The following is a 23239-nucleotide window of genomic DNA, read 5'->3' on the forward strand; positions in this document are numbered from 1 at the left end:
ACACACAACTTGCAAACCTTTGCCCAAAAGTGACATATGGCTTTAAATGTTTATTTTTTTAATGTATATGCAATTTAATTAAAGGTGTGTAGATGTGCACTCTGGATCTGGTCTGTAGACAAACAAAATTCGAAACTGTTGACTCTGCTGCTTCCTAAAGTTGATCCATCGCACCTCGAGGTATTGTCTTGGCTTCTATTTTGGCCCATTTATGCCCCCCCCCCAAAAAAAAACAGGGATTAACTGCGAAAGAGGAAACAAGGTGCACCCCAAACATGGCTCATTGATTCCTGTAAATTTGGCAGCCATGAGTTATTTACACCAACAAGACAAAACTGACAACTAGGAACAAAGCAAATTAGAATAGGGAGGTGGAACAGGTTTGCAAAGCGTGACGCACTCTCTCACTCGCTCTCTGGTGGGGTGGGGGTCGTTTGCTAACGTTTGTACGCCACTGAACAAACAGCACACACGAAGACGGCGTCCATATTAGGGGGAAATGGTTTAATTTGGAGACAGAGGCAAAGAAACACACCACATATGAACAAACAGCGACCAAAAGAAGAACAGAGTTTTTTTTTTGTCTACACACTCTGCTATGGGAGGGGCGGGGGGGGTTAGGAGTAGGGGGAAAAAAAGCACACGCGCACACACACACACAAAATAATCTACACAAATGTTTTTTTTCCCAAAAAAATGTTTTCTTTTAAAGCAAGGCTCAAACTAAACGGTTAACTCTTAAACTAAGACAATTATCCGCACGTCAAAAATCCAGATGACAGCACAAATACTAACATGAAACTTACCACCATTTAGAGGATCACACCCCCCCAGAAATGGATTAACTAATTGAGGAGAGTAAAGACAAAACCAGGCAATTTTTTTTCCTTTTTAGTTTTAAAGACATAAAACGGTGATCATAATAATAATAATAATAGCCTGACAGCAACAAGCAAAAAAAAAAAAAAAAAAGACCTGGTCAAAGAGGCCAGACAATTTAAATTTCTTTCCTTTTAATTTCCAATATCAAAAGCGTCACTGGTACAAAAGACATTATGAACAACCAGTCGTAAAAATTGGAAAAAGCCTGCATATGCCTCAGATTTTTGTTTGTTTTGTTTTTTTCTTCCTAACCCTCCTTCATATGCCACCCTCGTTCACCAACACAAGATCACAGCGAGACGCACCCACTTTTTGGCTTTTCATCGACACCCCAAACAAAGGAACACTTCTATTCATCAGCCGAGGAAATAACATACCGGCGTGCGTCCGATTTTCCGAAGACAAGATCGAAAGAGGATGCAAAGCCACCGCGCCGTGCCAAAACCGAGCGCTGAGGAATTCAAAGCGGGGGGGAGTGATTGTTTGGCAGCTGCCATTTGGTGATGGAAGCCCCTGAAGTGAGACTGGCTGTACACGGGTACATTTGTGCTTTCTCCTCTAAACACTTTGCCGCGCGCCCCCAAAAGACAACACAATGCTTGACTCACAAAGTGGTTCTTGGAAACGTCCGATCGAGTCCAGGTGGGGTCGCAAAGTGTTTTCAGTGCATGAGCTCACGCCCGCCAATGTATCATAGTTAGAGCCGTGTGAATGGATCTCTCTCTTTCTCTCTCGCTATATATATTTCTATATATGAGGGTGTTTATTTTATCGACAAATGCTTCACGACACAATACAGTTACTAACGACACCCAAAATATTCTTGGGGGTGGGGTGGGGGGGGGGATTGGCGTTTAAGCAAGTGACACATAAAAGGCCAAGTGCAGCAATCTAACCAAGGCCCGATAAGGATGTGTAGGCAGTTTTCTAGACGTGTATGGCACTTGAATTATTGTATTGCATTATATATCGAGAGTTAGAAAAAACACCGTAAAAAGCATTCAAAAGAAACTCTTGGGATACGCGCACGCACACACGCACTCACACACACTACTTTTGCCCCCAGAAAAGCTCCCGTCTTTGTGCTTAGTGCTCCTTTGCAAGACAACGCGCATTTTGTGCACTTTTTTTTTGGGGGGGGGGGTCTTGTTCGTTTTGTGGTGGTGGGGGGGTTGCAGACAAGGTGACAAAAACAAACCCAATAAAGCTGTACACGTGTCATAAATTTTGTTTCTCACACATCAAAGAAATACCCTGAGTTGGCAACTCATTAGCGCAAAAATCTGGGGGGGTGGGGGGGTGGTAGGGGTTGGGGGTGGCTATAGAAGTGGTTGTTTTGGTGTGGTACAATAAAACAGAAAATCACCCTTAGGGCAAGTGTAAACTTTGTGCAGAAACAGTGGAATGTATTTGTAAACCAACACAGGCGTGGTGGGAATTGGGGGTCACAACTCCCAAGGGGCGGGGTGGGGGGGTTGAGTGAGTGGTCTCGTCTTCAGGGGCTCCCGCATTGATGAGCGCACAAACCGCCACATGCCTGTGCGCATGTAAAAAAAAAAAAAAACAACAAAAAAACAAAACTCGAGCTTGTTGTGGAGCATCCAAACTTTTGACACATGGGCACTTTGAAAAAGAAAAGCAAAAGACATTGGCTATCATCTGTATGATTAACAAACATTGGAAATCACACAAGGCATCCAACAACAGTGAAAGCATCCATATTAATGGAAAAAACAAAAAAGAAGATTTATCTGTACATAATCATTCACAGAAATCAACAATACGTACCAAAGACATCCTGAAACAAATTTCGAATGGATGCAGAGGAATTTTCAAATTCAAGTGTGGTTTCAATTGAGTAGAAGTGACTGTCAAAACTTTTTTTTTTTTAAACCACAGCGCCCCCCCCTTTCCCAACACAGATGACATTACAACATAAATCTACACACCCAAAAAAAAAAACAAAAAAAAAAAACAAACCCAATGTTTTTGCCTGGGTTCTGTTAGTTAGACCTCTATAGATTCAATGGTACAAAATATAGGTAATCTAAGTGTGCATTTCAACCACAGATTGTCTATTTGTGAATCAGTTCTAAAAAAGTTGACTCGTGTAGGTAGTCATTTCTCCAAACTGAGCAAATGTACCTTTTATTGTGCCATTGGTAGTATAAAAAAAATGTCGAAATGAAAACAAACTCGAATTTTCAATCACCTTGATGGAGAGAGGGGAAAAAAAAAAAAAGTCTTCACACTGCCCGCCAAATGTAGCGCTCATTCAAGAGCGCCAACAGTTTTTTTTTTTTAACTGATCAGGGAAGGTTTAAAAAAGAAAAAGTGGTTTCCAAGCCTTTACTTTCTTCAACATATTGCTAATGGCACCAATAGCACAGCTGGCGTGCCAATCCCTGTATTTAACCCTACCGAGAGGTATTTAAAAAAAAAAAAAAAAAGCTCAACTAAGAAATCCCACAGGTTTTTAAAATATTCAGGGAAAAAAAAAAGAACGTAGGTACGTTTTCACATTACTTTCGCTTGACCTCTCTCCCATCTCATCACATTTCAATACAAAACAAAAGACAAATGATGAACACGCATGCAGAAACGAGTCAGGTTGAGCTAAGTGGGCGGGGCCAGGTATTGGTCAGGCGATCTTAAGAGAGACATCACAAACAATGGTGGTGGTGAGGATGAGGAGGAGGAGGAGGAGACCAGCGGGGAGCGCGCCTTTGCCTTTCAACATCGTGAAGACATGCTAGGCTAATGATGAGCAAACAGGCATGGAGATTTGTTCTAAAAATCAAACAAAGGGATAAAAACACAAGAGACAGACAGAGAGAGAGCGAGAGAGAGAGAGAGAGAGAGCACAAAGTTAGGGCCACGGCACGTGAATCGTTTGAGCCACGAGGCACCCAAAACAACAATCAACACACAGCCGGGTTCCCCCAAAAAACAAGATGGCCACCCCATCGCCCACATGCAAACTCTGGAAGTCGAGCGGGCGATCGTCGAGCGGGCGATCGTCGAGCGGGCGATCGTCGAGCGGGCGCGCGAGTCCTTGACAGTTTGGACTATGTGCACTGGAGCCGCAACAATCAATCAATAACTAGTCAACTATTTGGATGTCATGGACAGCCGTGGTTTCACTTCACTCTGTCCCGAAAGCGGCGATTCGTTCAGCCTTTTCAACACCACACGTTGTCGGTCGGATCCGGAAGACGACGCATTTTGCAACCTGCTCGGGGCCTGAGGCATGAGGTCCGGCGGGACGCTCATCACGAGCCTTTTCCGGTACCCGACCGCGCTGCCTTGCCTGGTGTGGGGACTCGCTCATCCCCAATCATCAATGTATGGAAAAGCGAATAGTCCGGCTGATGTATTCCAACAACGGGGTTGTGATTTGCCGTAGCGTGGCTCACTAGCAATTGACATCGAGTTGAACCCGGAAGCAGTGTCGGAAGCCAAAATCCAACTCGTCACCCTCGGCATGGATCAGCGGCCAAGAAGTGGCTCTCACTTTCATGAAGGTCGGCGGGTGAATTTTGCTTCGTCCCCATTTAGTTGGTGCAGTTTAAACAACCACCATCATTACGACACGCTCATCTAGGGGGGTCCAGTTCATCGATGGAACGGTCCTGAGCACAATCTTTTCTCTCGCTGCAGTGTCACAGGCTGTAAGCAGCGGGACGCAACAGAGACCGGAAGAGTCACCGAAAGGCATGTATGTGGTGGTTTCACATGGTGGTGGAGCCACATTTCACGTTTTTCGGGGGAACCCTGACAGAGGGCGGCAACATACAGTGGAAGGTAAACAACACACGACAACGACGCCTTCCACAAAACAAAACACAAAAACACACAATATACACGGACTGGACTGGAGGAAGTGTCAAAACGGACTCCCAACATGCAATGTACTTGGCACCGAAAAGATCCATCTGGAGTCAAGCCCAGATGGATGGAAATGACTGCAGGAGGGTGTTAATAATAATAATAATAATAATAATAAAGACAGACAGAGAGAGAGACGGAGAGGGAGAAAGACATCGAAACAAAGAGGGCAACGTTCACAACGAGTGATGAGACGGACTCATGTAGGTAAAGAAGCACACTGAGAAACCCACGCGACCCTTAGTCAACCTGTCTTAAGCGCCAGCTGAAGGCAATTAAAAGAAGGCATGGAAAGAAGAGGAGAAAAAATAAAATAAAAAAAACGCTCTACTCTTGCTCCCTCCGGTGACAACACCGACTCAAGTGATAGTCATAAATAATCATACATTAAAATATTCAAACAGCAGGAATGAAATACAGTAGACGTGAAAAGATCATTGCAAACTTGTTTTTGTCGTTGTTGTCGTTTTTGTTTTTTGAAGGAAAGCCACAGGGCTCCTTTCTCCGCCCCTGCCCCCACCGAGTCTGTGCTGTGGTGACTGGCCGGAGGGCGAACTTACCCTAGCATCGCTAGCGTTAGAGCTGGGGAGGATGGGGGGGTGGGGGGTCGGGGCGAGGATCAGTAGGGCTTGCTGTCGTTCTTGGAACGCTTCAGCTGAACCTTCAGCCGTTTCATTCCGATCTGGAAGCCGTTCATGGCCTGGATGGCAGCTTGCGCCGAGACGGGATTGTCGTAGCTGACGAACCCTGAGGACGCACAGCGGGGGAGGGGAGCGGGACGGTCAGACGCTTTCTTTGGATGCCGTCCGTTCTGCCGCGCGCCAGGCACTCATTTCAAAGGACCGAGTCCAGGCCGTGGTCAGGAAATTCTGTCGGCGGCGCACTCACCAAAGCACTTGCTCAGATTGGTCTGTTTGTCGATGAACACTTTGGCCGACACCACGTTCCCAAAGGGCATGAACATCTGCAGGAGGTCCTGGTCCCCAAACTCCTGCGGCAGGTGGTAGATGAACAGGTTGGCGCCCTCCGGCCCTACTCCGTTCGCGTCAAACAAAAAAGGCCAGGATCTCACGTTACGGAGTGCCCCCGCCGAAAAGAAGCGTGAGCGACGGAAGGCGGGGGTCGGGGGGGGGCGCTCACCTTCCTTCTGGTGCCCGGGGATGCTCTGCTGCAGGAGCGGCTGGGGGTAGAGGGAGGGCAGGGCCGAGGCCGTGTACTGCTGCATGCCCGAGTAGGCCTGGGTCAGCGCGTCCATGGAACTGGCCGCCGAGCCGTTGGCCATGGACGAGCCCAGGCCTCCGTTCAGGGCCCCCATCCCTGCTCCAAAGACGAGGCGCCGCACGCGCACGACTTGTATTACAGCGGCCAGGTGCCAAAAAAATACTTGCAATTACACGAAGGAGTATCGATTTGGGCTTCACTCCCAACGTGAAGGAAAAAACACACTTGGCTTTTGATTTTCCCTCCCCACGTCAAAATAGGTTTGACGCCGACGCCCCGACGATCGAGATTCGACCCAGAGAGGGAACAAAAACAATGTGCACGACAACAGCCGCAAACGCGTTGCCAGGTGCGGGCCGAACGGCAAAAGCTTCGCACGTTCAAAAACTCGCCGTCGAATCTGAAAAGCGAAGCTATGCAGTACATTGAGAGCGGAAAGGTTGGGGGGGGGGGGCGATTCATTGTTTGTGTAGAAGTCCATTTTTTACTTTTGCAGTTAAGCGCATGTCAAAGTTTTTTATTTTGCCAAAGGAGTTAAATCAGTGCTGACGGGTTTTGTTGTTTTTTTTTGAACGGAGTCGGGGAACTGTACTTAAGTACACGACACACATTTGATCGGCTCAGCAGATAATCTGCATTGTGTCCAAAATCAGCGATGGATTGCGGTGGCATCATTTGGCGCCATAAAGTTCAAGACATGACAGCAAACGCAAACTTGTTCCCGTTGGAGATGTTTTGTCGATAATAAATCAAGTTTCCGCAGCCCATCAACTCAAATTTTTAGAAATATATACATTTCTATCTCTCTCTTTTTTTTATTTGCGGTCAATCTGGTCCCGATCCCCTGCAAATAGTGGGGATCAAGTGTGTGTGTGTTTTTTTTTTTTTTTAAACTTGCCGCAAAAATGTTCAGTCGTTCTTACCGGCGACGCCACTGGTGAGAGCGTTGAGGTTGTTGAGGCCAACGGAAGCCCCGGTGAGACCCTGCAGGGTGCCCAGAGACGCCAGCGTGTTCATGGCGGCACTGGCGCTGGAACCCGCCGTTGAGCCGGCTGGTGGGGGGGACAACACCACATACAGAGTCAACGCGGGAGGCCGCCAAATCCCATGCACACATACTGTAGAATGTGCGGGAAGCTGAGAGGCCTCCACATCCGCCACGGCGCGGCTGTTGACGCAGCTCTAGGGAGCGCTTGTGCAATTCGAAACCTCAACGGTCTGTCGACTACGCGTCAGCCAAGATCTACAGCGGCAAGGCTTCGTGTGGTTACGTGCACCCGGTCCCAAGTTGCTCGCAAAGGGTGTCGGGGGGAAATAACAAAATGGCGTGTCTGCGCACGTGTTATTTCACTGATAGCTATTTGTGTTGGGATGCTTTGGGTGCAGTGTGCGCTAACAGTGTCACAAAAGTCTTCAAAGTCAAAAACGGGTCACCCTCGAACCTACGGTGGCGCATCACCAGAAGTGGTTCGCCGTCTGCAATTGTGGCTCGCCATCGGAGCGGTTGCCAGATATCTTCGTCTTTATGATTCTCATTCCAAGTTTGTTTCAATTCACCGACGGCGCTGGCAAAGAACAGCCACGCGGAGCATTTTGGAACGCGACACGTAACACGCTGCGGCGAAATCACCTGGGCTGGCCAGAGCTCCGAGCGCACTGGTGGCGGCTGACAGGCCGCTGGAAGAGGTGGGGCTGCCGGAACTCTGCGCCGCCGCAGCCGCCGCGGCTAATGTGGCCAAATTCTGCAGCTGAAGCGGATTCACCCCTACAAAGAACAGTTCCGCCGTTGGTCGGAGAGAGCCGGGAGACATTTTGCAAGCATTTGTCATCTTGAAGCCCAACGGGTGCTTCGCGAGGCAGTAAAGGCAACCCCATGTCGCGTCGGCAGGCTGATTTTCGCAACCGCGTACATTTCCGGCAGCCGCGAGTCAACTCACCTAGCCTCTGGATACTGTTGAAAGTGCTCTGGTTGCTTGTGGAAGCGGCCTGCTGCAGCAACTGAGGAAGGGGATGAAATTGGAGACGCTCAGTTAGTCCCCGACAATTTCAGGCCGAGATGTTTGACCGGTCGGCAAGTGGACGGCGCAGGAGATCGGCCGTTCGTGTTATCGTCTCACGCGCCCATCGTCGGGCCTTCCTGTTGCCGTTCGATATCAAAATCGCAAATCTTAATTGGAGGCATTGGTAGTATTCCACAATGAACAACCCCCCCACTGGCCTCCCAAAAACCCGCTCATTCAAAAAGAAGGCACTCAAGTCCAAAACGTTCTTTCGCATACTACGTTCTAAACGAGGCCTTCTTTCCATCTGATGAATGTTGCCAAGCAATCGGCTGCCACGTTTCCGCTAAGGATACCCGAAGGAGACAAATTTGTCGACCGTTTTTCCTCACCGCGACGCCATGGGCGCAGCTTGCGTAAAGCCACGCCACACATTGACCGCGTCACTCGAGAGGCAAAACCGGAAGTCCTTTTGGATGACAGTTTTGCTTGCACCTCTGCTCAAGAAATTGCCGCTCGTTTTGCAAAGCGGAGTCTCCCGGAGGCACCGAGCCTTTCAGATTCTTTGCATTCTATGATCCCGCCATTAGATGGCACCAAATTCTGCACAACCTACTTTTGAAGTAGCATATTCGGGATGATCATTGACAGTTAACATCAATGCCAATTCGCATAATTTAAGGTAGCATCAAATGAGTGGACTTCAATGGTAAGGTTTGGTTGGAATGCGGCGTTTCTCCACGAGCCCATACGTGATTACGTTACGTTGGAGACGTCATTTTATTTATTTTTTTCGTTTCAGCGATCGCGGGTGGGCTCCTTGTGCGGACTGGAGTTTTTCAAACAACAATACGTCTGGTTTAGCTCCACTGTTGTCGCATGAAAGAATGAGTTCGACGGAGTCGAAGCCACTTACAGCCAGGTACTGAGGCGTGAGGCTGCCCAAACCGGCCAGGTTCCCCCAGGTGGAGGCGCTGTTGAGCTGCTGGATCTGCTGCACCAGTTGCTGCTGCAGACGGCGCTGCTCTTTATCCCGCTGCGTGTCGGCAAATTTCACCACCAGAGGTGACGAGCAACCCTGAAGCGACAGCAACATAAAAAAAAAAAAAAAAAGAAGCAGAAGAAGAAAAAAAAATGGTTCGGAAAAACAAGCCGGGGAAATTGGGAGGACTTGGCTTCGAGAAATACAAATAAAATCGGGGGCATGGGGGAGGGCGAGGGGCGTCATCATCGATGCCTGAAGGGTTCTTTTCGTAGCCGCATTCATACAAAAGCTAACACACAGAGGACATGTGCCATGCATAGCTGAGCCAGCTCACATTCCAGAGAGGGCGCGGGACGATGGCGCTTTGGGCCCCGAACTCTCGGAGTCCGCGCGTGACAAATGGAAGACGGCCATCTCAAAAATCAAACCAGGCAAACGGCAGCAGACGTTGACGGGGAGAGTGCGATACGACAGACAGCGTCGACAGTCAGACAGGCACACAACGGCTCAGACAGATGCGTGAGGACAAAAGGGCATGCGCTGCGAGGTCTTTGTCAGAGTAGAGAGCCGGAGAGGGAAAATGGCCTCTGCGCCTCGGCCGCGACGAGGCGGGACCAATTTTAGTCCTGCCGTTTGCTGAGCTCGCGCAGATGATGCTGGAGCCTCCAACTGACTGGCCGTCAAATTATTGCCGCCCCACTTCCGAGAGTCGCGTGGCTAAGCCAGGCCAAGGAACCGGAGCCTCGGTTCGGCCCCTTTTCAACGGACTGGGGCTGGGCTCCGAGAGGTCAATACCATTCCCATCTTGCTGGGGAAGTCGGCAGTGCTACGTTGCGTAATCCAAGAACGTTTTGGGGGGGGCATGTTTGTTTTTTTTGCCACTGTCTGGCCTAGACACTTTCAAGCTTTTCCAACACAAGGGGGCAGCAGAGTATGTGGGGAGTCGATGGGGGGAGGGGGGGGTAGAAATAGGTGTTGAGGGGGATACAGTACCTCCATAGTCTGAGAGTGATGCATGGTTTTGATTGCATTCTGTGCCATTGCCCTGGTAGCAAATGTGACAAACGCACAGCCTGTAGGAGGAGGGGGAGGAGGAGGGAACAATAGGAGAGGGAGGGGACGGAGAGAGGGAGGGACAAGAAGAAACAAAAACAAGACAAAAAAGAAAAAAAAAAAAAAGGTTTGGACAACTCGTTATGAACCCCCAAAAAACACATTACAGTCACAGAGAATGCACACAGAACCACCCTCACTGGTTAGCACACAGAGAAAAAAAGACGACAACGGAACAGGAACACATGAGCACAGTGAGTTGGCAGATTCAAAAACAGCCGCCCAGAGAGCCTCCACTGTGTGGTGAAAACACTCATTTTATAGACACACGCACACGTGTATATACATACACACACACACATATATATATAAATATATATAAATATATACATATATATATACATATCCACACATACACACACGTTCAGCTACGATTATCACAAAGAGCTGAAAATACCCCCCCCAAAAAAAACAACCCCCCCTCCCAAATTAAAAAAAAAAATCAACAACATAAAAACCCTCACAGATGTCGTGCGCAGGTTTATAAAATTCGAGATGTGCGACGGCCGCTTTCAAGTTTTCCCACACGGCTCTGATGAGCCTTTTCTGCTCGTGGAACGGCGGCGCGTACGACGAAGGCAGAACGAGAGAGGAGCCGCGGCGTCGGCCAGCCGCGCACGCCCAACCGAGGCAGGCAGGCGGCAGTTGCCAGGGCGACCGGGCCCATTGTACCCGGATGGCGCGGCGCTCTGCGGCCGTCCTTCAATGTGCCGCGCGGGGGCCCTCAAGTGTCGCGCCGTTAGAAAAGCCTTTTTATCGGAGAGGTGGGGGAGGTGGGGGTGGGGTTACGGAGGGCGGCACTTACCTCTGCTCTGCCCGTCGGGTCCGCGCAGGATTCGGCACTCCTCCAGCTGGCCGAAGGACGAGAACATCATCCTGACCTCGTTCTCGCCGTATTTCTTTGAAACCATTCCGATGAAGAGTTTTCTGTCTTCTACCGCTGCGGACACATACACAAAAAAAAAAAAAAAGTGGGATGGGGGAGGGCAGAACTCAAGCTCTTCACTTGAACAACTCCTGTTTTCCTCCTTGCCTGCTCCTCCAGGCAGATGCAGATGATGATGTTGTATTATCCATTCTTGTGCCACTCCCCCCCCCCCGCCCCTCACCTCCCGTACCTACGCTCCCTCGGTGCCTTTTTAAAGCCTTTAATCCTCCGAGCGCTCACCGCTACATAGAAATGATCTGGCACTGCCATTAGCTCCACTAGAACCTTCACTTTATGCCGCCATTTAATAATATATATTTTTTTTAAATGTAAAAAATACTCACCGCTCGTTTTCTCACTGTCAGCTGGTTTCATCTGAATAGGATGATGCATCTACGGAGTGGAAAAGAAGGGCGGAGGGAGTTATTGAGTGCAAGCGGCCACAATCATCCACGGACCACGTCGGCACTCCAGCTGGTAACGGCGCATCTCTCGGTTCACACTCCTCCGAGCGCGTCTGCGCCAAAACGCTCGCTTCCCTCCCTTCCCTCGCCACCACTTTTTCCGAGTGTTTCGGTTCACAGCATTAGCGTCGCGCTCTCTGCTTAGTAATCGTATTGTCGCGCTTCTTCTGCACATTGACCAGCCGCTCACCTCCACGCGGCCCGAGATGTAGGGCGAAATTTAGCCCGGAGGAGCATCTTCCTTATAGGCCGGGGCTGCGTCGAGCCCGAGCCGCACAATAACAAGCTCAGAACATTTCGTTCTTCATCAGGCGAGTGGGCGGTGGGGTGTCTGCAGAGCAAGCACTCAAGGATCTGACATTTCTTTATCGCCGCTTAAATGGAGCCTCTTTTTTTGCGTGTGTGTCCTCGCATGACTTCGTCGCAATCGATACATATATATTTTTTGCACATTTTGACAGCCATATGGCATCAAAGAATAAACAACACAGACGAGAGGCGCTAGCAGCTTGTATGCGCAGAATTAAAAAAACAAATCAAAAACGGTCGGAGGGGGGGGGGGGCTGTTTTTAGAAGCACTAAAAAGAAGCAGACAGATGGCCCACTCGATATGGCTACTGGTGAGCATCACTGACCAAGGAGTGAGAGAAATCTGGAATGAGCTTTCAAGCCCCCCCCCACTGTCATCCAAACTCGGTCACCTCCAGCCGGTGCCAGGAAGGCTGCGAAGCTCGACTAACTGAACAGAAGCTTTATGAGGCGCTTGTGATAGATTTTGACTCCTCTAGGTGGCACTCTTGGTTTAAAGATGTAGTGGAAAGATGCATGTTATATTTAAACCGAGAGCACCCATCTTAGAGGAGTCACAAGTGCTTTATGAAGCTTCGTTTTCCCAATCACTGCTCTTTCATATTTGAATCAAGTGCGGAAGTAGTCGTTCAGAATAGCGAATATTCATGGGGAGATTTGCAGAGCTTGACGTGTGTCTGGTTTACGGCGGCCAGATTTAAGGGTTACTTATTGAAGACCGCCGCCGCCCCCCCAACAAAAAAAAAGTGCATCAATGATTCACGTGGGCTAGCATAAATAATGTATTCCACTTGAAGGTGAACGGGTGCTTGGCTGGGCCTGAACAAATAAATCGCTTTTGCTCAAGCCCAATTTCAGCCCATCGCAGAGAATTTCAGCGTTTAGCCAAGCCGGCCGGGCAACGCGGCTTACGTGCCCATCGCGTGTGCTGCGCACTCACCCCACTTAAGGTCTTGATGTTGTGCAGGGCGTTCTGGGCATCCAGTGCAGCTTTTCTTGTATAAAAAGTTACAAAACAGCATCCTGTGACAGAAAGAGGGAACAACAATTTCAAAAGGGAAGCTGAACCGGCAGGACGGGAACTAAGCACGATTGGAAAATAACGGGAATTCGCAAAGCGGGAATGTACGAAATGGAAAGGGCGGGGGGAAAAGATGTTTGAGCATCATCACCCGAATGAACGTGACCACAGAAAGTGCGACGTAGGCCGCGCCGAATGGTGAAATTCAGCGTTTTCATGCCTTGCAGTCGTCTACTTTTCGAATTCATATGTTGGGATGAGCGTGAAAGGGACCCCAAAAGATTTGATTGAGTAGATTTTTTTTTCCCCAATTCATCAGCCGATTAATCGTTTCTCGAAATCTGCCTTAAGAAAAAAAAGAAAATAAAATCGAGTGAGCTCTCGTACTTTGATCCATTCTCATTGCCACTTGCCAGTTTCATTCCCATGGAAAGTTTCCAATGTGGAACGTGTTCAAAATTGTAGAAACCTTTGGGAGAAGTTTTAATGGTGCAACTCTGACTGTAACGAGGGGGGGGCTTCGAAGGCTGTCCGTGTGAACCCAAACACAGGTCAAGACAGCCCCAACACGTCCTGCAGAGTTGCTATGGTCCGCCCAACTTGAAAGCGTATAAGCGTTCAGACGGCAAGAGGGAGAAAAAAAAATGGGAGAGAGGAAGAAAGAGGTGGTGGAGGGGGCGGAAGGAAAGAAGGGGGGGGGATGGAGGGGCCTCTCATCCTTCCGTCCCAGCAGACCGCCGGTGGCGTTCCAGCCTGTCAGTTTCAGCGGGATAGGGAAGTGGAGCACTGCAGCGTCTCTGACCTACATAGTGCGTATTATGCCGTTGCTGGAGCTGCCGGGCCGCGGGGGCGGGGCGGGGCGGGCGCTCTGCCGAACACCAATACGCGGCCGCACGCGATTGCGCCGACGACCGGCGACGCCTCGTCAGAGGACTGTTTTATGACCGGCGTTTGACACGGGTTTAAAAAGAAAAATTGGACGGAGGCTACTTGGCGGCCAAAAACAAGCGAAAAGCAGACTGAGGGGCGGCTGTATTATCCACTCCGCAAATAAACATGAGCCTGAGAGCATCACGTGGACCTCCGCTTCTCCCAACGGGGTGCGATGGGCCATCGCAGCTGAAACGCCACATAGAACCAGGAGGAGGAAGAGAGGAAGTCGGTGGGTTGGTGGCGCGGTGGGGGGGGGGTTGGGCTTAAAAAAAAGCGGCCTTTGAACCACCGCTCTCTGGACACCGCCATGTGTGTGTGTGTGTGTGTGTGTGTGTGTGTGTGTGTGGGGGCGCAACACTGCCCATTACACACACGCACGGACTCACATTGACGTGTCTGTGCGATCGCTGCCATTTTCCAGAGCAGCAGGGATGTCCGGCCCCGGGCCCGGGGGGGGGGGGTCACCGTACCTCGCGCGGTTTGCAGCTCTCCCGGCCGCAACACGCCCGATTCAAACAATCGGCTCATTGGCCGGCTCTGAAGCGGCATGAGAACGAGATCCGCGTGATTTGAAGCGGGCGCGTTGCTCCGGGGAGAGCCGGAAAGCAGGCAGGAGTTTGGACCCCCCCCAGTTCCAGAGGGTCTCTCGCAACGGGATGGCCCCATCGAGTCAGTCGCCCTTCGGTCACGGCGACAAGAGTCGTCGTTCGACCTTGGGAAGCGTTTTGTTCAAACAAACGCTTGTGGACGGTTTCCCTGAATGGAAATGAATGGCTCGCCTTGTTTCGTCGCCTGGAGAGTCACAAGCGCTCCCTTGGGAGACGCTGGGATGCCAGGTGCCTTCACTCGCTGGCAGAATCGTACAAAGTCGACGGCCATTTTCAAGCGCGGCCCGACGGGGACCCGACGGCACGAGCGATTTACGGGCAGGCCGACGGCGAGCCGCAGAGCGGAAAGTCAGCGGTCGCAAGCGGGCCGTGGAGCGGCCGCATCCGAACCGGTCTGACCGCCGTGAGCGCTCGGGGGTGGATGATTGGCTCCGAGCCGGCAGAGTCACTTGCGCGGTCCGGTGGATGTCGCGGATGTCGTTGATTCACCCGTTTGTCAAACGCCGGAGCGCATCCCAAAATAACGGCTACTTAATTAGCATACGGCGGGTGCGCCGCACGTGTGCTCGACGGGGAAAATCTGCAGACCGATTGATTGCATGACGATGTCAGCGAACCCGTCTTTGTGAAAATGGCTCCAGGCAGGTCTCGACGACAAAGCCGCTTCGCTTCTGCCTCGGTCCAAAACGACAAAACTTGCAAGAATCGGACCATTGGTTGCGGAGAAACGGCGGGTTTTTTTGACACCGTCTTTCGAAAATCTGCTCCCAAGTGACAATCCAACTTTTTTTTTCCCCCCTCAGCACATCTTGACCCTTTTGTTTCGCCAGCTACTCGAGGAACCCCTTTGCCCAATGGGCTCACAAGTTCCATATCAATTCCCCACCAAAAATTCAAAGGGAGACCGTCTCCTCGTCGAGGCGTCAAGCTGAAAAGCGCCGTCTCAAAGCGACTTGACTTCGAAGAGCCAGTCCGAGACGTCCTGTACTGTCGGAAGCAAGTGTTCTTCTTTTGTGAGGTGATTTGTTCTGGAAGATTCAAAGTGCTCAGTCCAGTTTTTTATGTTTGTTTTTTTGCCAGCATCCTTTTTCAGGACCTCTCAGTTGTTGTGCACCAAAAGAAACGGAGGATTATGTTCCCATTAACGCCGCAGCGGAAACAGGGTTCACCATTTGTTAGCATCCTGCGGTGAACTCAAATGCGCCACTTGCTTGAAATGTCATTTCGCTCGCATTCGCTCGCACACACGCACACACACAGAGCGAGTATGCGGATGCAATGAATAACCTTGCGTTTTATTCGACACAGCTTTGAAAACCAGCACAGTCGGCTACAAAGTAAAAAGGAAATCTTCCTCTAATGCGGCTTATGGAAATGGCTTTTAAGACGACTGAATGCTGTCATGCGAAAGCACAAACACAGCTGTGCTGCAAGAGCAGACAAGCAGTGTTGCTCATTGCCCCGTGGGGGGGTGGGGGGGGGTAAATGTCGATATGTGACTGTGGGTGAGAGATGGCAACGAGCGCGTTTTCACACACGGTGGGGACACGGGCGGATTTCAACAAGGAAGCGGTTAGCGCGAACACGGTCCCCGCGGGTCCTACCTTTGCTCTGAGGGGGGTTCTGAGTGCGATCGCGCAGGATGTTGATCTGGTGCACGGCTCCGAAGGGTTCAAAAAGCTCCTTGAGTTCCGTTTCTGACCAGGAGCGAGGGATCTGGCCCACAAACATCTTGATGGAGTCCGGATCCGGCTGATCCAAGTGTTCCGACGACCCGTTCATCTTCATGCCGTTGCTGTGGGGAAGAGAGGGAGGGGGGAATACAGCTACTCAGCTGTGAAATTGCCACGTCCACGTTTTCCGGGCGATTGTTCGGTCCATTTCAATCTTTGTTGGTTATTGGCTAAATGGTTGATGTTAACCATCGAGTGAATCGGCCGAGTGGAAAAGAGGTGTCGATTTTCTGTTGGGGCGCTTTGAAAAGCTTCAAGGAGAGCCAGCGGGACCCACCTTGAAAGTTGCCATCGGGCGATTAGCGGCTAGCATGAATGCACCGGCGACATCAATAACGAATCGCGGGACGACTCCACAAGTCCACATCGACTTGGGTTCCAAAACATGCGCATTGAATTGAATGAAAGGATTCGGAGGACTCTGCCAGTGGTGGTGGTGGTGGTGGTGGGGGGCTAAAGAAAGATCTTTTTTTTGAGTTAACTAGAATGTGCTCAAATTCTCTTGATGTGTGATTCATGATTTCTCAACACATTGCAGCGCCCGCTAAGGCACTTGACTTTGGAGTCGGCCAATGGATCCTCCGTCAAGCGTCTCCAGTTGGTCCAGAACGCCGCCGATCGCCTTTCGACTGGTACACGCAAGAGGGAGCACATCACTCCTCCTCTGGCATCCCTTCATGGGCTCATTTTAAAGTTGTTTGGGAGCTCCTGTGATTGGTTTTCAAATCTTTGAGTGGCACCTCTCGGAGCTCCTCCGACCCCGCCCGCTGCCTCGGGACACTCCGAGAGGGAGCGAGCCTTTCCCGCCGCAGGTTCGGCAAGCCCCCCTCGCTGTCCATCTTTCAAACTCGTCGGAAAACTCCCCTTTTCGGTCTTTGGCTTTTGACTTTGCATGAAATTTGAGCTTCGCGTCACGGCACTGCCCTCGTTCTTCGCCCTCTGGTCTGAATCTTTTGACAGAAGTCACAATCAAATTAGCAAAAGCGAGCGCAGCTCTTCTCCACCACCTTCGGCTTATTTTCGTATAGTCGGGCTCGCTGGGGCATTTCAACACTGGCGGCAGACCGTTCGCGGCGAGTCGACTTCGAGCCTTACGCGCCGACGCAAAAGCCGCGAAGATCATCTTTGCATTTCTCGAGCGTTGCGTCCCCACTTAAAGTGGATGTAGGAGGCAGAAAAGAAAAAAGGCGCACTTTAATGGCGCCTATTGCACGCTCAGCGGAATCTGTCGTCGGAAGCATTTTCTTTCACAGGGCATGACATCGGCTTTGTTCTCCCGTGACCCGATTTCAGGTAAACGAGACTCGGACGGCATATCGCGGCCTTGTCACATGTCACTACCGGGTGCCCTGAATCCAAAACGCAGACACTCGGGAGGAGTACTGCTGCGAGGGAAGCGATCGGCCGTGGGCGTGAGCCACGGTGGCTTTCCAGATTTCGAGAGCCAAAGCAGATGGCCACTAAATAGCGGGGGCTTCTCTCTCGGCACCGAAGCTGGCGATTGTGAGGAGTGAGAGGAGGAAGTACATTGCGCAAGTTTGATTAGCATTATTTATTTATTTCGATGGGCTGGGGGCAGCAAACACACTTCTTGGGACGACAAGAAGCGAATCTCACCATGAGCTTCTGGGCCCGAAATCCTGCGTTCGTTCGGTGTGAGGCGGCACGTCTCAAAGCGCAACGAGGATTCAGAAACGCCCCGGACGGGCACGTCAAGATCAACGGTGAACTTCAAAACGCGGTCGCGGTGAGAACAAAACGGCCATTTTGGCACACAGACCTTTGGACGCGAGCCATCCACCGCTTACAAAAGGAGCCCAGACGTTCGGCCGAAACGCCGAACTCCTTGAGGGATTTCAACGACATGCTAGCGAGGAACAGTTTGCGCTAGCTCTCCTCCCTTGAAATCCAAAGCCACGCTTGGCTCCGAAAGCTTTTATTCCCACAGCGTTGTCCACATTAGCAGAGTGACTTGGGAAGCGCCTGGCCCTCCCCCCGACTTGCCCGACCGACCGCCTCGGCAGGTGCCGCGGAGCTCGCAAAGCACTACGGATGGCAGCTTGGCGACACAATTTCTTCCTCCTCAGGCACACCGGGGATGGTACAGGGAGTAACCCGCGGATTCTTCAGCACGGCGGGGGAACAATGTGCCATTGTTCCCCACGCCGCCCAACGCTATTCACCACGAGGCCACGAGCACAATGGGCCGACTCAGGGGCACGCTTCGGAATCCGTGGACGGCCACGGAGGCACCGGCGACTGCGCGATACCATTTCTCCGCTTTTGCCAGCAGCGTCTGGCGCCATTTTGCAGCGGGCGCTTGGTTGAGAAAACCGCATCATTTAAAAAAAAACACATTTTTAAATGTGGTGGTGGAATGAAATACAAGCAATACCCCCAGTGGAGCCGTTCTAGTATTGCGAGAGAGGGAAGAAAGGAACGGGCAGATTGACCGGTAAGTCGGTGCGGCCCCCCGCGGCGATGCCGACTCCGTGTCACGGTGTAGAAGGTGCTGAGCCGAAAGGGCGAGCTCTCGATTCGCCCGGGCGTTTCCCACCCTCGCCGATGGTCACGAATTGCGGGTGGCGATGGGAACGACAAGATACCGGCCGGATACGCCGAGATCAGACGACACCATTTTAGCTCGGTTTGGACCGCGCGGGCATCGCTGTGGCCGATTTTTTTGGTTTCGAGTAGCGCAACAAACGTCGCAACCTTGTTTCGTGTGACATCATCAGGGACTTTCGCTGCGGCGTCTAAAACGCCGCGAGACCGTGACAGGGAAAGTCTTGCACGTTTTTGGTTTCGCAGCGTGCGACGAGCCGCAGGTGGCCCCGCGACACCGACCCAGCGAAATCTCCGTCATTCTTTGACCAGCGCGCTCGAGCTCTGGTTTCCGCTTAAAATATCGGGGTTGCGCCGGTTGGCCCTCCGGGGTTCCGGCATAGGCCCGCCCTTGGGTCCCATGCTCACGCGTAGCCACCGTTTGTCTGCTGCCCTGTATTCTTCCGTCACCTTTGCTCAGGCTTGGTGCTTGGGAAACCCGCCGCAGCTGCAATCAAATGTTTGGCTGACAGGCCGGAAAGGGTCGACGCCCCCCTAGCAGCTGACGCGCTTCCCGCAGCGGCGGCGGTAAAAGCCGATGATTTATCGCAACCCGCTGCTGAGCTCTGACCGGGCAGGCACGCGGGCGACACCTCCGCGAGGCCCATAATAGCACCCCGGATGCCCGGACTTTGCCACGGACTTCGCACGCCGCTCTTGGGTTCCTACCGTGGCGACGTGACCGCAATTTGCATGAAAGTCGGAACAGACGCCAACGCCGTCGTCACGTCATTGCAAGTATTTGTCTGGAAAACACTGTCGGCTTCTTCGTCGAGGCGGTCGACGCTCCGTGTCCGACCGCGTCATAAAGCGCCGCGGCGACGCGAAGTCAATGAGGAGAAAGACGTGTCAGTTGCCCGTGACCGCAAGTCGCTGACTCGGAACAAAAATTTTCCCATTTCGTTCATGTAGACCACAGGTGTCAAACTCAAGGCCCGGGGGCCAGATTTGGCCCGCCACATCGTTTGATTTGGCCCGCAAAAGCAAATCAAACATATCAACTTCCAAGATGCTTGCTAAAGTCTCGACCAAAATTTCAAATTCTCTTATGTAATAAATAAGAGACAGATTGTAAGCATTTTCTTGTACCCAAACCCTTCATTACAATAATTTAAACAACAGACAAATCAACCTTGATTGACTTTTTGCATTTGGTTTCAGTCATAACGGCCCTCCAAGGGAAACGGGAGCTGAAATGTGGCCCATGACAAAAATGAGTTTGACACCCCTGATGTAGACTGACACAAAAATATGAAATGACGCGCAGAGTAACGCGGACGGATATGCTGGCAATCGGCCTCCCTGACTTTGAATAATCGTTGTCGGCATCAGCCCTGAAAAAAAAGCAGATCAATCTAACCCTAACGACCAGTAGCTTATATTTGCTTGCGCCTTACATTTTGGTTACAACACAAAAGCTCAAATAAATCAATAAAGATTACGATTTAAGGCCCCACTGTAAAGTGGAGCGTCTGAAGTTCAACTTCGCCTCCTTGTACAGTTGGCCCACCGTTTTGTGGGAGCGCACGCAACGCCGTACGGCACTTGGCGGCCAACTTCGGCGGCACTTGGGTTGGTTCAACAAGGAAAAGAGTCTGGTCACGCTCAGTCTCTTCAAAGAACCCAAAAAGTTTTGGGGTTCTGTTTCCCCCCCCCCTCCCTTTTCAAAGTGAGCGATACTTCAACTGCAGCAAGCCCCCAAAAGGCCGCGGCCGGATCGGAGCGCCACACCTTCCACCCTAACGTGACAATCGAGGTTTCGGTATGGCTCTCATCATTTCAAATACCCGGCGCACGCCGTCTTTGCTGTACTTAAGGGTTCGCCGGAGCTCGCAACATCCATTGGACGAGTGCCATGTCGCTCTAATTAAAATATTGATCCTCGAGCTGTTGTGGTGGGGGGCAACGTTCCAAACCAATGTCGCTTCCGGCCATTACAGTAGAAACAAGTTTTGCTCGCTGGCCCGAGGCTGCGGTGACAGGGTACGCCGCTGTTTGGCTTTATATTTGACACCGCTGAGGGTAAAGGGGGAGGGGGGGGGGGGGGGGGGGTCACGCGGAGCAGCTGCTTGCTAGCAATTACCTTGAGTACATAACGACTTGTTTTCAAAGCACCAAACTCAATTTCAAAAAGAAAAACAGCTCGGTTGGGAAAATCTAAAAAAAAAAAAAAAAAAAAACAACATCCTCCTGTGATGCGAGTCGCTTTTCATGAGAAGCACTCTGCACGAGTTCAGAGCTCGGCATTCATCAATGCGTGCAAAAACCCCGCAGTCCACTTTCCTTTATTTTCCCATGCGGGCAACGACGGCCACTCATCTTCATTGTTGCCCCAACCGCCCCCGTGCGACGACAGATGCGTTCAAATCACGTCTGTCGTTGGCCAACAGGCTGGCAGCATTCGAGGACGCTGCCGCTGCCTGCACCATTAACTCCGTAATGGCCACCGGGGGGCGGGGGGCACGGGGGTCCCCGGAGGTCGCGGATGATGCCGCTTAAGGGCGAGCCGGCGCTTTGCATCCCAAATCAACTTAAACGGAGCAGAAAGGAGGAGGGCAATTGCACCTTCACATCGCCGCTTCCTGTACTCCCAATTGTCTGATTTGTGCCGTGAAGGAATGTTGGATGGAAGACAACGCCGCCCCGGCGACAACTAGGACATCGAACGAATAGCAGGCGCTAAATATAGTCCGCCCCCCCCCCCTGCCCGCCCGCCCCCGACTGAGCTGCTCCACAAAAGCGTCACTCCAAAGAGACGGCGGCCGTTTGCGAGGCCGAGCGACTCGCCGGGAAGAGGTGCCCTCATTCCAACGGACAACACTTCACATTTCGACACGCAGTCATTATTGCGAACAACGGCGGAATTCTGGCCGGCCGAGCGCGCGCGGAGAAGCGCGCGCTTCTGCTCTTACGTAACACTTCCACCACATCATCTTTTGTTTGGGGAATCTTGCCACAGAATTTGCAGCACGGCTATCTCGCCATCCCACCGTTGCGGCGGTGAGACCGGATTCGCGTTTCTGCTCGTGTATGCCCGAAGAACTCGGCCCAAATGAGAGCGGCGTCAAACGTGTTACGAGTCAAGTGTTCGAACGCCTCGGGCCATCAATTAATCCGCCCAAAAGACATCGATTTCGCAATCGACCTGAACGCGAGGCGCAATCCTCGCGCTCTTCTGTCGGATTTGGGACTAATTTTCAAGTCATTTCTTGTTGGCGATGTCCCGAGATGATAAGGTTGCATTTGATTGGTCAATGTCGGGTCACGTTATATGTAAAAGCATCAAGTATTCATTTCGCGCACGTCTTTGCGATGATCGCGCCATGGATTTTTTTTTCCATTTAGTTGTGCAGCCCGAGTTGCGACGGCGTGCGGCCATTCCGGAACGGCGCCGAGTCGGGCGTGTTGGAATATCGGGCGGAGGCCGACGCGGCCGGCCTTTCCAAATCCCCCGGAAGCCAAACCCCGTCCAAAAGAACGCCAACCACTTCGTCGTTGGGCTTCGTGACGCATGCTCGGCTCCACGGCCGCCTCGGGATCGCACTTCAGCCCCGGGTAGTCGCTCTCGCGGTCAACAATCACACAGAGAAATCAATCTCCGACGACGGCGGGCGCCCAGTTGAGGCTTTTTCAACAATGACTTCAAGGACTCATTTCTGCAAGCTCTCGGGAACCACTCGGGGTTCTGCGGAGGTCGCTGCCATCGAGGTAGCAGCGAGCAAGTCGCGCGGGTTTCCGTCCACTAACTCGCATAAAAAGGGAGCGCATCACTCCGACTCTGGCATCCCTTCGCTGGCTCCCCTTTTTAGAGTCTTATTTTTTTTTTTTCAGATTCTCTGATTGCTTTTTCCAATCTTAAAATGGCCCGCCCCCACCTGACCTCTCTGAGCTCACCCCGCCCCTGCCCGCGGCCTCAGGTCTGCGGACCGGACGCTATTAGAGGTACTGAGAACTAAGCTCAGAGGGCATCGAGCCTTTTCCGTCGCTCGTCCCGAGCTTTGGAACTGACTGTGACAATATCAATAAAAAATTTATGGTTCATGCTCTAAGATGCTAAGAATGGAATCGTTTGGGGTTCGAGGTGATCAACACCGTGTCCTGGTTCAACGTAAATTCAAGAGTGGTTTGAAAGCGACAACCTCTTCGCCGTATTTTGTACCGAGGCAATTATAGGAACATTTGAGGTGTGGCGATTTTACGACAAATCTTGGGATATCGGCTGCAGGTCTTGGTGCGTCTCAACTTCCACCCGTTTCAGTCGCCATTTAGTTTGAGAACTCGACCCGAACCTAGTTACCTAGTTACTGGCAACAACTAACCGCTTTTAAGCCATGCCGTTAAAAGACAGGGCCTGTGGCGCAGACCCGGGGGCCACTTTCTTTGGTGTATGGAAAAGATGAGTCTTCGCAAGCCTGTTGTTGACACGGGTCCGGTCACGAGATCTTCCTCGGAGGCTCAATAATGATTGGGGGGGGTTAGGTAAGCCTCCCTACAGGGGCGAAGGAGCGGTGGGCGGAGGAGCTAGTGTGGCTAAATTTGGGGGGGGGGGG

The 23239-nt window shown here is 51.5% G+C and overlaps 1 protein-coding gene across 3 annotated transcripts in view; it reads right to left on the reverse strand.

Annotated features, from left to right (window-relative positions):
• Positions 1-487: 487 nt before the first annotated feature.
• LOC109522973 (CUGBP Elav-like family member 2) overlaps positions 488-23239 on the reverse strand; it is a 23923-nt gene continuing 1171 nt past the window's right edge. The window contains exons 1-14 of one of the 3 annotated variants that reach the window (XR_002169670.1): positions 17866-18088; positions 15957-16147; positions 12731-12813; positions 11362-11410; positions 10895-11029; positions 9970-10049; positions 8908-9069; positions 7929-7989; positions 7622-7756; positions 6915-7043; positions 5911-6087; positions 5659-5802; positions 5331-5517; positions 488-3672 (exon numbers count right to left, since the gene is read on the reverse strand). Coding sequence is in view for 1 of the 3 variants with exons in the window: in XM_019881799.1 (XP_019737358.1) it covers positions 5390-5517; positions 5659-5802; positions 5911-6087; positions 6915-7043; positions 7622-7756; positions 7929-7989; positions 8908-9069; positions 9970-10049; positions 10895-11029; positions 11362-11410; positions 12731-12813; positions 15957-16147; positions 17866-17951 (1560 nt within the window). In the remaining 2 variants the exon portion in view is untranslated. Of the gene's footprint in view, positions 3673-5242; positions 5518-5658; positions 5803-5910; positions 6088-6914; positions 7044-7621; positions 7757-7928; positions 7990-8907; positions 9070-9969; positions 10050-10894; positions 11030-11361; positions 11411-12730; positions 12814-15956; positions 16148-17865; positions 18089-23239 lie in introns of those variants that run through there. The other 2 variants (XR_002169671.1, XM_019881799.1) reach the window with 2 other exon arrangements.

This window comes from Hippocampus comes, unplaced genomic scaffold, assembly GCF_001891065.2.
Source record: "Hippocampus comes isolate QL1 unplaced genomic scaffold, H_comes_QL1_v1.1 scaffold299, whole genome shotgun sequence".
Taxonomy (NCBI): Eukaryota; Metazoa; Chordata; class Actinopteri; order Syngnathiformes; family Syngnathidae; genus Hippocampus; species Hippocampus comes.